Genomic DNA, 15,719 nt, shown 5'->3' on the forward strand with positions numbered 1-15,719 from the left:
CAGGGGCAGAACGACAGATTTTTTTTTTCAGCTCAGGGATTCGATCTTGCAACCTTTTTGGTGGTTACTGCCCCAGCGCTCTAACCACTAGGCTACCTTCCGCCCCACTACATGTAGTGAATTTGTTAACTGCTAATAGCAGTTAGGCCGAAATATATTTTTTTTTATACAAAATGTTTTGTATTTTTACTTCAAGGGGTCTTAATTCTTAATTAAAAAATTGACAAAATTACCCTTGGTATGGCCTTCTTAAAACAATTCCATATACAGTTGAAGTCAGAAGTTAACATACACTTAGGTTGGAGTCATTAAAACTTGTTTTTTCAACCACTCCCCAAATTTCTTGTTAACAAACTATAGTTTTGGTAAGTTGTTTAGGACATCTACTTTGTGCATGACACAATTAATTTTTCTAAAAATTTGTTTACAGACAGATTATTTCACTTATAATTCACTGCATCACAATTCCAGTGGGTCAGAAGTTTACATACACTAAGTTGACTGTGCCTTTAAACAGCTTGGAAAATTCCAGAAAATGATGTCATGGCTTTAAAAGCTTCTGATAGGCTAATTGACATCATTTGAGTCAATTGGAGGTGTATCTGTGGATGTATTTCAAGGCCTACCTTCAAACTCAGTGCCTCTTTGCTTGACATCATGGGAAAATCAAAAGAAATCAGCCAAGACCTCAGAAAAAAAAAAAATGGTAGACCTCCACAAGTCTGGTTCATCCTTGGGAACAATTTCCAAACGCCTGTAGGTACCACGTTCATCTGTAAAAACAATAGTACGCAAGTATAAACACCATGGGACCATGCAGCCATCATACCGCTCAGGAAGGAGACGCGTTCTGTCTCCTAGAGATGAACGTACTTTGGCGCGAAAAGTGCAAATCAATCCCAGAACAACAGCATAGGACCTTGTGAAGATGCTTGAGTAAACCGGTACAAAAGTATCTAAATCCACAGTAAAACGAGTGCAATATCGACATAACCTGAAAGGCCACTCAACAAGGAAGAAGCCACTGCTCCAAAACCGGCATAAAAAAGCCAGACTACGGTTTGCAACTGCAAATGGGGACAAAGATGGTACTTTTTGGAGAAATGTTCTCTGGTCTGATGAAACATCAATAGAACTGTTTGGCCAAAATGACCATCGTTATGTTTGGAGGAAAAAGGGGGAGGCTTGCAAGCCAAAGAACACCATCCCAACCGTGAAGCACGGGGGTGGCAGCAATATGTTGTGGGGGTGCTTTGCTGCAGGAGGGACTGGTGCACTTCACAAAATAGATGGCATCATGAGGATGGAAAATTATGTGGATATATTGAAGCAACACTTCAAGACATCAGTCAGGAAGTTAACGCTTGGTCGCAAATGGGTCTTCCAAATGGACAATGACCCCAAGCATACTTCCAAAGTTGTGGCAAAATGGCTTAAGGACAACAAAGTCAAGGTATTGGAGTGGCCATCACAAAGCCCTGACCTCAATCCTATAGAAAATTTGTGGGCAGAACTGAAAAAGCGTGTGCGAGCAACGATTCCTACAAACCTGACTCGGTTACACCAGCTCTGTCAGGAGGAATGGGCCAAAATTCACCCAGATTGTGGAACGCTGCCAGAAACATTTGACCCAAGTTAAACAATTTAAAGGCAATGCTACCAAATACTAATTGAGTGTTTGTAAACTTCTGACCCACTGAGAATGTGATGAAAGAAATAAAAGCTGAAATAAATCATTCTCTCTACTATTATTCAGACACTTCACATTCTTAAAATAAAGTGGTGATCCTAACTGACCTAAGACAGGGAATTTTTACTAGGATTAAATGTCAGGAATTGTGAAACTGAGTTTAAAAGTATTTGGCTAAGCCACTGCTTCCAATTTCAACTGTAGCTTAGTAGAACACCCCCCTCCCCCAGCGTAGACAGGGCTTAGGCTCTTATGGGTTTTAAATAGTGCACTACTTTGGACCAATACCCCAATGGGCCCTGGTCAAAGTAGTGCACTATATAGGCAATAGGGTGGGGTAACTTCACCCTACTCTGATGCATGAGGATATGGTTTGTTGTGATGGTTGAAGTGTTGGGTTCTGGCTCCCCCTACTGACTGGAGTGTGTAATGTCTCAATGCCACTTCATCCAGACTTCTCTCCTCCACAGTTGATAAAGTGAAGTTTGAACCTCCGCTGAGGAAGGAAACAGAGGCTCACGTTGAAATGGTGAATATATTTAAAATTATGTATTTGCAATACTGTTTATCAGCAATTTTTTTCTTATTTGAATTTGTGTAATCTAGTGTAATGTATGTTGGTCAGGAAGTGATTGTAAATATCCCCAAGTAAAAGTTTGCTTCCCAAATCGCACCCTATTCCCTATTTAATACACCACTTTTGACTAGGGCAGTGTTTCCCAAATCGCACCCTATTCCCTATATAGTACACCACTTTTGACTAGGGCAGTGTTTCCCAAATCGCACCCTATTCCCTATATAGTACACCACTTTTGACTAGGGCAGTGTTTCCCAAATCGCACCCTATTCCCTATATAGTACACCACTTTTGACTAGGGCAGTGTTTCCCAAACTCGGTCCCCGGGACTCCAAAGTTGGGAACGTTTTTTTGTCCCAACACAACACAGCTGATTCAAATTATCAAAGCTTGATGAATCAGCCGTGTAGTGCCAGGTGGGTCGGCCGTGTAGTGCCAGGTGAATCAGCCGTGTAGTGCCAGGTGGGTCGGCCGTGTAGTGCCAGGTGGGTCGGCCGTGTAGTGCCAGGTGGGTCGGCCGTGTAGTGCCAGGTGAATCGGCCGTGTAGTGCCAGGTGAATCGGCCGTGTAGTGCCAGGTGAATCGGCCAGGTGAATCGGCCGTGTAGTGCCAGGTGAATCGGCCAGGTGAATCGGCCGTGTAGTGCCAGGTGAATCGGCCAGGTGGGTCGGCCGTGTAGTGCCAGGTGGGTCGGCCGTGTAGTGCCAGGTGAATCGGCCGTGTAGTGCCAGGAGAGTCGGCCGTGTAGTGCCAGGAGAGTCGGCCGTGTAGTGCCAGGTGAGAATCGGCCGTGTAGTGCCAGGAGAGTCGGCCGTGTAGTGCCAGGAGAGTCGACCGTGTAGTGCCAGGTGAGTCGGCCGTGTAGTGCCAGGTGAGTCGGCCGTGTAGTGCCAGGAGGGTCGGCCGTGTAGTGCCAGGTGAATCGGCCGTGTAGTGCCAGGTCGGCCGTGTCGTGCCAGGTGGGTCGACCGTGCCAGGTGGGAGAGTCGGCCGTGCCAGGTGAGTGCCAGGTGCCAGGTGGGTCGGCCGTGTAGTGCCAGGTGGGTCGGGTGGGTGGGTCGGCCGTGTAGTGCCAGGTGGGTGGGTCGGCCGTGTAGTGCCAGGTGGGTGGGTCGGCCGTGTAGTGCCAGGTGGGTCGGCCGTGTAGTGCCAGGTGGGTCGGCCGTGTAGTGCCAGGTGGGTCGGCCGTGTAGTGCCAGGTGGGTCGGCCGTGTAGTGCCAGGTGGGTCGGCCGTGTAGTGCCAGGTGGGTCAGCCGTGTAGTGCTAGGGCAACAAAACAAAACGGTGTACGCCCTTGGAGTCCCCAGGACTAGGACATGAGGTTGCCATTTCAGACACAGCCTGCAGTTGAAATACCCTCTGTATCCCAAATGACACCCTATTCCCTATATAGTGCACTACTTTAGACCAGAGCCCTATGGCACCCTATTCCCTATATAGTGCACTACTTTTGACCAGAGCACTGCAGTCGTGCACTATATAGGTAATAGTTCCATTTGAGACACAGACCTTGGTGGTAGTAACTAACATGTCTTGTTTGTTATTGCTGTGGTCTCTCCAGGACGTGACTAAACACAGCGACTTCCCCTCTCCCTGGAGCCCTTTCGCAGAGGGAGGCATCTCTACCAGGTGAGAACCATGGTAACCGTCGTCACGGGAACGACTCTATTCCGTTCCAGGCTTCTGTTTTTTTTGCTGGTTGGCCATGCTGTCTCGTGTCTTGTCTTTTTTTTATGTTCCAGTGGGATTTCTGGGACAACTGAAATACCTTGGATGTACACTGTGGTTAAACGGAAGTTAAAGGGGTCTCTCCGACACTCAACAATATGTCGCGTAGAGCATACTTCATTTTTTCGAAGCAAATTTTTATATTTCAGGACCCTTTTTAAATGTTTTCTTATCTAGACTCGCTGACTGGTTTTACACACCAACTTTTTAGTGGAATGGTTCTCTATTGATTACACCGTGGTTACACTGTGGTTACACCGTGGTTACACCGTGGTTACACAGGGTACAATGTCAGTAGTAACTCATCTGGAAATTATCTGCTCAAGCTTTCTATTTTTCAGGCATATTTCTGTGTTTTTTCGGACCACCTTGGTCCAAACAATGTACTTTAAAAAAAAAAAAATCGTTTTTTTTAAAATAAATTACACTATACAGTGACACCATGTCTATTTAATTTGTCTATGTAAGCAGTATCTACAGAGCATTCGGAAAGTATTCAGGCCCTTTGACTTTTTCCACATTTTATTATGTTACAGCTTTATTTGAAAATGGATTAAATAGTTTTTTCCCCCTCATCAATCTACACACAATACCCCATAATGACATCACAATAACCCATAATGACATCAAATACACCTTAATGACATCACAATAACCCATAATGACATCACAATAACCCATAATGACATCACAATACCCCATAATGACATCACAATAACCCATAATGACATCACAATACCCCATAATGACAAAGCAAAACAGGTTTTTAGAAATGTTAATTGTTTATTACAATCAGAAAACTGAAATATTACATTTTACACAAGTATTCAGACCCTTTACTCAGTACTTTGTTGAAGCACCTTTGGCAGCGATTACTGCCTCGAGTCTTCTTGGGTGTGACGCAACAAGCTTGGCACACCTGTATTTGGGGAGTTTCTCACATTCTTCTCTGCAGATCCTCTCAAGCTCTGTCAGGTTGGATTTTCAGGTCTCTCCAGAGATGTTCGATCAGGTTGAAGTCCGGGCTCTGGCTGGGCCACCCAAGGGCATTCAGAGACTTGTCTCGAAGCCACTCCTGCGTTGTCTTGGCTGTGTGCTTAGGGTCGTTGTCCCAGTCTGAGGTCCTGAGCGCTCTGGAGCAGTTTTTCATCAAGAATCTCTCTGTACTTTGCTCCGTTTATCTTTCCCTCGATCCTGACTAGTCTCGCGATGCCAAGCGTCAGCTGGAGTGGTGTAAAGCTCGCCGCAATTGGACTCTGGAGCAGTGGAAACTCTCTCTCTGGAGTGATGAATCACGGTTCACCATCTGGCAGTCCGACGGATGAATCTGGGTTTGGCGGATACCAGGAGAACACTACCTGCCCCAATGCATAGTGCCAACTGTAAAGTTTGGTGGAGGAGGAATAAATGTCTGGGGCTGTTTTTATGGTTCAAGCTAGCCCCTTTAATTCCAGTGAAGGGGAATCCTAAAGCTACAGCATACAATGACATTCTAGACGATTCTGTGCTTTAAACTGCAACGTTTTCTCTCAGGTCCATGGCTAAATGTGTAGAATTGCATACATTTGTTTTAAAAATTCAAACTGACAGGGGGTCTCTAAAATGTTCCTTTAAATTCAGCTGCACTGACTGGCCAACCACGCCCATTGCCACGCCCCCTTCCATGTTCCGTGTTTATTGTCTCTTTATATGGGTTGTCTAATAGCTTTGTTCTGTGAAGAATTGTTTTTTTTGGGGGGGTCACTTTATCAATACAATCAATGAGAAGAACCAATACACATTTTGAACAATCCCCATTCCACCTATAGCACAGGTCGGCAACAGGCAGCGATTTGTTTGGTGGTTAGTTATGGTGAGTGAATTTGCATTGTAAAGGATTATGTATCTATCCGCTCCTGTCCCGCGGCTAAATCTAGTTACCTAACCGTGACACGTAGCTTCCTAACTTTGTGGAGTTTTGTTGTTTACATGGTTTTGCTCACTTCCCCTTGTTGTGAGACAAACCTGTTCCATTCACCTCACTGTGTGGAGGTGCCTGTTCTGTTCTCAAAGAATAACCCATCATGCTTACCTACCTACCCCTCCCTCCCCACCCTCTCTCTCCCTCTCTCCCCACCCCCTCCCCACCCCTGTTCTGTTCTCAAAGCATAACCCATCATGCTTACCTACCTACCACTCCCTCCCAACCCTCTCCCTCAACACCCTCTCCTCCCTCGCTCCCCCTCCCCATCCCTCCCAACCCTCTCCCACCATCTCCCTCCCTGATCAGGTAGTATCTAGGTCTTGACTCTCTTTCCTTCTGCCTCCTTTCTGTTGCTCGCTTCTTCTTCTCTCTTTCCTTCTGCCTCCTTTCTGTTGCTCGCTTCTTCTTCTCTCTTTCCTTCTGCCTCCTTTCTGTTGCTCGCTTCTTCTTCTCTCTTTCCTTCTGCCTCCTTTCTGTTGCTCGCTTCTTCTTCTCTCTTTCCTTCTGCCTCCTTTCTGTTGCTCGCTTCTTCTTCTCTCTTTCCTTCTGCCTCCTTTCTGTTGCTCGCTTCTTCTGTCTTTCCAAAGGAGCCTTCTGAAAAGTGTTGAGGATGAGTTGTTTCAATGGTAACGCTTAACACCCCGTGGTAAAACCATGCCCACGACGCGCTCTACCCCTCTGCTAACTGTTGCGTGGCAGCCCGGCCGATGGGTAGAGGTAGCTGCTGTGGTCTGGCTGTGTGCAGTGCAGTGATGTGTGCCACCCTGCCGTGCTCCGTTCATACCCATCCTCATACCCTCCCATGTGGGCTGTGATATAGCTGTTGACCCTGCCAGCCTCAGAGGAGTTGATGGATGTGTGCTCCTAATTGAGGTGCAGGTAGACAGACAGTAGGGAAACTCAGAAGGACAGACGGATGGACAGACATAGAGGCTGTGAATTTAACTGCTATTCATGCTGGCTATTAACGACAAACAGGAAGTGTCGTTAATAGCCAGGATTTAACAAGCTCAGACAGGGCTCTTAAACGAGTTGTAACCTCCAGCACCATTTCACCATGGCAACCGACAGCTACATTGTAAATAACTTAAACCTAAACCAGCGAGCCCTGCAGGGTTTTGTTTTGTTTGACTTAGACTTGTTTCCCCGTGCACTAGAGTTTAGTTCAATATTTACTGAGAATTGTATGTGTACGTCTTGAGAACGTCTTGAGAACGTCTTGAGAACGTCTTGAGAACCAGTCTTGAGAACGTCTTGAGAACCAGTAGTTGCTCTGCTTTGTGCGTTTTCCTGCTTTACTATTGATTTACGAAACAAACAAATTAGCTAATCAATATGTGTTTCTTTCCGCCACAGGCTACTGCTTTTGTGGTACATTTTCAGATGAATCATTGACCCCCTGCCCTTTAACCCCTGAATCATAAAGTCCTGACTCCTGTTCTCTCTGACCCCCTGCCCTTTACCCCGGGATCATACAGTCCTGACTCCTGTTCTCTCTGACCCCCTTCCCTTTACCCCAGGATCATACAGAGTCCTGACTCCTGTTCTCTCTGACCCCCTGCCCTTTACCCCGGGATCATACAGTCCTGACTCCTGTTCTCTCTGACCCCCTGCCCTTTAACCCCTGAATCATAAAGTCCTGACTCCTGTTCTCTCTGACCCCCTTCCCTTTACCCCTGAATCATACAGTCCTGACTCCTGTTCTCTCTGACCCCCTTCCCTTTACCCCAGGATCATACAGTCCAGACTCCTGTTCTCTCTGACTCCCTGCCCTTTACCCCGGGATCATACAGTCCTGACTCCTGTTCTCTCTCTCTGTTCTCTCTGTTCTCACTGACTCCCTGTTAGTGAGCATTTCACCTTTGCCAAGATAATCCATCCACCTAACAGGTGTGGCATATCAAGAAGCTGATTAAACAGCATGATCATTACAAAGGTGCACCTTGTGCTGGGGACAATAAAAGGCCACTTTAAACTGTGCAGTTTTGTCACACAACACAATGCAACGGATGTCTCAAGTTTTGAGGGAGCAATTGGCATGCTGACTGCAGGAATGTCCACCACAGCTGTTGACCAGAGAATTGAATGTGCATTTCTCTACCATAAGCCGCCTCCAGTACATCCTAACCTACCTCACAACCGTCTTTGGTGTTGTGTGGACGAGCGGTTTCCTCATGTCAACGTTGTGAACGGAGTGCTCCGTGGTGGTGGGGGGGTTATGGTATGGGCAGACATAAGCTACGGGCAACGAACATAATTGCAATTTCTCGATGGAAATGTATTTGAATGCACAGAAATACCGTGACGAGATCCTGAGGCCGACTGTGAGGGCATTATTTTTTTATTATTTTAATTTTTAAGATATCTGTGACCAATAGATGCATATCTGTATTCCCAGTCATGTGAAATCCATAAATGAATTAAGCTCTAATGTACTGATTTCCTCATAGGAACTGTAACTCAGTAAAAATCAATGACATTTATTTTATTTTTTATGTTGCATTTCTATTTTTGTTCAGTACAGTTGACCCCGATGGTAACATTACGTCCCTCACTTCAACCCAGCCCTGAACACCCTGTAGCTGTCCTCTCTGATCTCTCTCCTCTCTTCTCTCTGATCTGTCCATTCTCTCTCTCTGCTCCCAGGGGACATATGGCCCATCTGGAGGACGCCTTTGAAGACGTGGAGCTGTAAGGGCTGCTTTCACACACACTCACACACGCACACACACACACACTCACACACGCACACACACAGACGCACACACACACACACTCACACACACACACACTCACACACACTCACACTCACACACACACACACACACACACACTCACACAGACGCACAAATATCCCCTGCCAGCTGCCTGACTGTTTTGGTCTCTTCCCATTCTAGGTCGACCCTCAAGCACGGAATCCCACCTCCTCTACCCCCAAAGGTAAAGCCCAATGTACCTCTACTTTGAGGTACAGCCTAATTCACTGCACATGCTTTGGGTTTTCTGCATCAGTGTTTACGGCTGCAGTCATTTAGCTGTGGCGCAGCGCCACGGTAAAATCGTTGCCGCCACGGCCCAAAAATATGTAACAAAACATGTTTTTGCTGAATCACACTTAGAAGATGCTTACTTTCCCTCTGCAAACAAAAGCGTGTAATGAATAGAACAATCTGACAAGCACCTAGTAGAATAGTTTATCTATTTACCTAGTCGGCTTGTTGTTCTGTGTGAGATAGATAGATAGATATTCCTCTCGAGGTGCATTGAAGTGCCATTGAGAGTGAAACACAAATTGTGATAAGCAGTCAATGCACAACAAAATGGCCTTTGTTAAAAAGAGGAGGATCCCAGCTTTCCATTCCTACTTGATTTATTTCTCAAATCCTGGGTAACCTGGACTAACACACCCACCCTACCTCAAAATAATTTTGGGGGGAGTGACTTTATTTAAAAAATGGGATCAGACCGATTTATATTTTGGGGTTGTGCAGGAGTCGTGGCAACCAGGGAAAATGTTGTGACATGAAGTGGTTTCTGTGAGACAGGAAGTATTACCCCAGGTGCCAGGTTACCCAGGTTACCCAGGTTACTCAGGTTACTCCAGGTTACCCCCAGGTTACCCCAGGTTACCCAGGTTACTCCAGGTTACCTTAACAGGTACATTATATTCACTGTGTTTATGCAAGGTTTTTTTGTGACATCAAATTCATCAATATGATGCAAACTAGTTTAAAGATCAAATTTGAGATCTTAGCCCAAAAGGGCAAATGGCCTATTGGGCTCCCGAGTGGCGCAGCGGTCTAAGTCACTGCATCTCAGTGCTAGAGGCGTCACCACAGACACTCTGGTTCGATTCCAGGCGGTGTCACAACCGACCGTGATTGGGAGTCCCGTAGGGCGGCGCACAATTGGCCCCAGCGTCGTCCCGGGTTTGGCCGTCATTGTAAATAAGAATTTGTCCTTAACTGACTTGCCTAGTTAATTAAAGGTTAAATAAATAAATAAAATGTTGACAGGCAACCCCATATTTCAGTCTGTTTATTTACTAACACTGTGCTGCATCAGTTGGGCTACAGGTGATCATGCTTACTGCTAACAGCAAACCGAATACATGTTTTAATTACTATTTATTAAAAAAAAAAAAAAGTTAACTAGGCAAGTCAATAATATATAAGTCAAATATGTTTAAATATTTTTTAAACACATTTTATTTTAATATGTTATACAGCTAATTTCTGGAGGTGGAAAGTATCATTTAGGTGGAATCAGCATTATTTTATTTTTATTTTTTTGGGAGTAGAATGTCCTCTAAAGTCACTAGAACTGAGCTTCTCAGTCCTCCTACATAAATATGATCCAAGGGAAGGGACCATTGTCCCCTAAAACAAGGGGGGGGTTGCCCTCACTGCTACACATTTTTCCAGAGGAAACACTTAAAAGACACACCCTCGTCTACCTTATGCCCTTGGGGGAATTCCCGTCGCCATCTTGGAGGGTGGTCCAAATGATTAGCCAATCAAGGGGAGTTTGTAACGTAAGCCCCTCAACCCTCGTTTTTTAGTCGAGTGTGTGAGTGTATAATTATGTTCACTCTGGGGCCTGAAACTCCCCATAATTCAATTCAGCACAGTTGCACATCCGCTAAGAATAGTCTGTCAAAACTTAAAAACAAAATTAATGGAGAAGTTTACACACAAGTGGAAGTAAAAACAAATGCAAATAAATTAGAAATTGTGCTACTAATGCACACACACTTCTCATAAAAGTAAATATTTTGGAAGTTTTAGAAATAAAACATTTTCCTTCAGAAGCTCTAGCTAGGCAGGCTAACGTAAGTTAGCTAATTAATTTGCTAGCTATCATACAGTAGGCAGGCTAACGTTAGTTAGCTAATTAATTTGCTAGCTATCATACAGTAGGCAGGCTAACGTTAGTTAGCTAATTAATTTGCTAGCTATCATACAGTAGGCAGGCTAACGTTAGTTAGCTAATTAATTTGCTAGCTATCATACAGTAGGCAGGCTAACGTTAGTTAGCTAATTAATGTTCTAGCTATCATACAGTAGGCAGGCTAACATTAGTTAGCTAATTCATTTGCTAGCTATCATACAGTAGGTGTATATATTAACTATATCATTATTAATAAGTAGACATGCAATTATAATTGACTGTAGCACATATAAAGAACCCACAAGCCACCAGTGGATGAGTGATTTCCGGGCAAGGACAGTCCATTTAATCATTAAAAATCATTCCTTCCTCCCTCACCCCTCGCCCTGCCTCACCCTGCCTCACCCCTCGCCCTCCCTCACCCCTCGCCCTGCCTCACCCCTCGCCCTCCCTCACCCCTCGCCCTGCCTCACCCCTCGCCCTGCCTCACCCCTCGCCCTGCCTCACCCCTCCCGCCCTCGCCCCCTCACCCCTCGCCCTCCTCACCCCTCGCCCTCCCTCACCCCTCGCCCTGCCTCACCCCTCGCCCTGCCTCACCCCTCGCCCTGCCTCACCCCTCGCCCTGCCTCACCCCTCGCCCTCCCTCACCCCTCGCCCTGCCTCACCCCTCGCCCTGCCTCAACCCTCGCCCTGCCTCACCCTGCCTCACCCCTCGCCCTGCCTCACCCCTCGCCCTCCCTCACCCCTCGCCCTCCCTCACCACCTCGCCCTGCCTCACCCCTCCCTCACCCCTCGCCCTGCCTCACCCCTCGCCTCCTCACCCCCGCCCTCCCTCACCCCTCGCCCTGCCTCACCCCTCGCCCTCCCTCACCCCTCGCCCTGCCTCACCCTCCCTCACCCCTCGCCCTGCCTCACCCCTCGCCTCCCTCACCCCTCGCCCTCCCTCACCCCTCGCCCTGCCTCACCCCTCGCCCTCCCTCACCCCTCGCCCTGCAAGAGTATACTCGTCAGACGTCATGACACGTCATCAGAAGTGAGGGCTGAGGGGATAGGGTGTGTCTTTTTAAGTGTTTGAACTGCAGCCACTGTTCTGCATATACCTGACAAACAGGCGTGTACATAACCCCTTGTTTTCCTCCCTCTTCCTCTCCTCTGCTCTGTTCTCTTCATCTCTGCCTCGCTTCCTCTGCCTCTCCTTCTCCCTCCTCTGCTCTGTTCTCTTCTTCCTCTCCTCTCCTTCCCTCTTCCTCTCCTCTCTTCCTCTGCCTCTCCTCCTCTTCTCCTTCCCTCTTCCTCTCCTCTGCTCTGTTCTCTTCATCTCTGCCTCACTTCCTCTGCCTCTCCTTCTCCCTCCTCTGCTCTGTTCTCTTCTTCCTCTCCTCCTCTCCTTCCCTCTTCCTCTCCTCTCTTCATCTCTGCCTCTCCTCCTCATCTCTGCCTCGCTTCCTCTGCCTCTCCTTCTCCCTCCTCTGCTCTGTTCTCTTCTTCCTCTCCTCCTCTCCTTCCCTCTTCCTCTCCTCTTTTCGACTGCCTCGCCTCCTCTCCTTCCCTCTTCCTCTCCTCTGTTCTCTCCTTCATCTCCCTCTCCTCCTCTCACTCTTAGCCTCATCTGAGCAGTTTGTCAGATGAGCCAGATGTGATTGATGAGAGGTGTCTGACAGTGAGGAGATTTCCAGGCTCAGAGGACAGCCCAGGTCCAGGCCTGTTCCCCCGGAGGCTGAGCACTCCAGAGCAGGGCAACAAGGCATGTGTTTATGTATATCTTTTTCTATTACAATGTTTGAATATTCACAATATTCTGTGTGTTTTTAAATTACATTATGAAGCTTAAAAAGGAATTCCCCAAGTTTGAGGTAATAAAGGTATTTTAATTGTAAGGCGGAGCATTCTGGTCCGGACTACCTGTCAGCCAGCGGCAGTAGCCCCAATCTGCTATCTACGTCCACAGCCTCAGACCCTGGTAAGGACACACAGACTGTCGCACGCCCACGTGCACACACACACACACAGACGGACATGTGCGCGCACTCCTCACCATGATCACTTGTTGAATGGATTGAGGATACGACTACTCGAAATTAGAAACAATCTCTTCTATTCCATCAGTTATTCAAACAATGTATTTGTCAGTACATCAAAAGTATTCAAAGGAAAGAAGGTGCATCTAACTGTGGTTCAATACCCTCGGATAGAATCCCGTACGCTAGAGATATGACCCTCGGATAGAATCCCGTACGCTAGAGATATGACCCTCGGATAGAATCCCGTACGCTAGAGATATGACCCTCGGATAGAATCCCGTACGCTAGAGATATGACCCTCGGATAGAATCCCGTACGCTAGAGATATGACCCTCGGATAGAATCCCGTACGCTAGAGATATGACCCTCGGATAGAATCCCGTACGCTAGAGATATGACCCTCGGATAGAATCCCGTACGCTAGAGATATGACCCTCGGATAGAATCCCGTACGCTAGAGATATGACCCTCGGATAGAATCCCGTACGCTAGAGATATGACCCTCGGATAGAATCCCGCACGCTAGAGATATGACCCTCGGATAGAATCCCGCACGCTAGAGATATGACCCTCGGATAGAATCCCGTACGCTAGAGATATGACCCTCGGATAGAATCCCGTACCCTAGAGATATGACCCTCGGATAGAATCCCGCACGCTAGAGATATGACCCTCTGATAGAATCCCGCACGCTAGAGATATGACCCTCTGATAGAATCCCGTACGCTAGAGATAGAATCCCGTACGCTAGAGATAGAATCCCGTACGCTAGAGATAGAATCCCGTACGCTAGAGATATGACCCTCGGATAGAATCCCGTACGCTAGAGATATGACCCTCAGAGTTTTATGCTATAATATAGTCCTAGTCGGTATTTGATAGATATAAGGTCCCAGCTCTGCCCATCTGTGAGGAAAGCAACCTGTGGTTACCTAGGTTACCCCATTGGCTCACAGCAAAAAACTTGACCTTTTTCAAACACCATTTTCTTGTCGTCCTCGTTGTTTTAGTCAATTACAAAACGACATTTAAGAAAAGTGCGACATGTCTGAAGATTACGTTTCAACGTTGCCTTCTCCCGAGCGTTCTCACTACTTAGAAAAATGTCATGTTTGTTTACCCCAATTTGTGGGTGTGGTGTAAAGTACTTAAAGTATAAATACTTTAAAGTACTACTTGAGTTATTTTGGGGGGGGGTATCTGTAATTTACTATTTATATTTTGCCACCTTTTACTTCTCTACATTCCTAACAAAAACAATGTACTTTTTACTCCATACATTTTCCCCTGACACCCAAAAATACTATATATTTTGCATGCTTAGCAGGGCAGTAATATGGTCCAATTCACACAATTATAAAGAGAACATCCCTGGTCCTCCCTACTGCCTCTGATCTGGAGGACTTACTAGACAGAGAACATCCCTGGTCATCCCTACTGCCTCTGATCTGGAGGACTCACTAAACAGAGAACATCCCTGGTCCTCCCTACTGCCTCTGATCTGGAGGACTCACTAAACAGAGAACATCTCTGGTCATCCCTACTGCCTCTGATCTGGAGGACTCACTAAACAGAGAACATCCCTGGTCATCCCTACTGCCTCTGATCTGGAGGACTCACTAAACAGAGAACATCTCTGGTCCTCCCTACTGCCTCTGATCTGGAGGACTCACTAAACAGAGAACATCCCTGGTCATCCCTACTGCCTCTGATCTGGAGGACTCACTAAACAGAGAACATCCCTGGTCATCTCTACTGCCTCTGATCTGGAGAACTCACTAAACAGAGAACATCCCTGGTCCTCCCTACTGCCTCTGATCTGGAGGACTCACTAAACAGAGAACATCCCTGGTCCTCCCTACTGCCTCTGATCTGGAGGACTCACTAAACAGAGAACATCCCTGGTCCTCCCTACTGCCTCTGATCTGGTGGACTCACTAAACAGAGAACATCCCTGGTCCTCCCTACTGCCTCTGATCTGGAGGACTCACTAAACAGAGAACATCCCTGGTCATCCCTACTGCCTCTGATCTGGAGGACTCACTAAACAGAGAACATCCCTCGTCCTCCCTACTGCCTCTGATCTGGAGGACTCACTAAACAGAACATCCCTGGTCATCCCTACTGCCTTTGATCTGGAGGACTCACTAAACAGAGAACATCCCTGGTCATCACTACTGCCTCTGATCTGGAGGACTCACTAAACAGAGAACATCCCTGGTCCTCCCTACTGCCTCTGATCTGGAGGACTCACTAAACAGAGAACATCCCTGGTCCTCCCTACTGCCTCTGATCTGGTGGACTCACTAAACAGAGAACATCCCTGGTCATCCCTACTGCCTCTGATCTGGAGGACTCACTAAACAGAGAACATCCCTGGTCATCCCTACTGCCTCTGATCTGGGGGACTCACTAAACAGAGAACATCCCTGGTCATCCCTACTGTCTCTGATCTGGAGGACTCACTAAACAGAGAACATCCCTGGTCATCCCTACTGCCTCTGATCTGGTGGACTCACTAAACAGAGAACATCCCTGGTCATCCCTACTGCCTCTGATCTGGAGGACTCACTAAACAGAGAACATCCCTGGTCATCCCTACTGCCTCTGATCTGGTGGACTCACTAAACAGAGAACATCCCTGGTCATCCCTACTGCCTCTGATCTGGAGGACTCACTAAACAGAGAACATCCCTGGTCCTCCCTACTGCCTCTGATCTGGAGGACTCACTGGCGTGTTGGAGTGTGACCCTGACTATCCATAAATATATTTTAAAAAATTAAAATTTACTTTTTTCTTTTGATCCTTAAGTAATTTTTTAAAACCAAATACTTTTTTGACTTTTACT

The 15,719-nt window shown here is 46.9% G+C and overlaps 1 protein-coding gene across 1 annotated transcript in view; it reads left to right on the forward strand.

Moving 5' to 3' along the window:
- LOC115120925 (mitogen-activated protein kinase kinase kinase kinase 5-like) overlaps nucleotides 1–15,719 on the forward strand; it is a 153,738-nt gene that overhangs the window by 98,130 nt on the left and 39,889 nt on the right. Inside the window, exons 15-20 of the mRNA XM_065025910.1 lie at nucleotides 2,161–2,219; nucleotides 3,830–3,897; nucleotides 8,606–8,650; nucleotides 8,857–8,899; nucleotides 12,453–12,593; nucleotides 12,728–12,809. Of these exons, the coding sequence (XP_064881982.1) occupies nucleotides 2,161–2,219; nucleotides 3,830–3,897; nucleotides 8,606–8,650; nucleotides 8,857–8,899; nucleotides 12,453–12,593; nucleotides 12,728–12,809 (438 nt within the window). The remainder of the gene's footprint in view (nucleotides 1–2,160; nucleotides 2,220–3,829; nucleotides 3,898–8,605; nucleotides 8,651–8,856; nucleotides 8,900–12,452; nucleotides 12,594–12,727; nucleotides 12,810–15,719) is intronic.

This window comes from Oncorhynchus nerka, linkage group LG12 (assembly GCF_034236695.1).
Source record: "Oncorhynchus nerka isolate Pitt River linkage group LG12, Oner_Uvic_2.0, whole genome shotgun sequence".
Lineage (NCBI taxonomy): Eukaryota > Metazoa > Chordata > Actinopteri > Salmoniformes > Salmonidae > Oncorhynchus > Oncorhynchus nerka.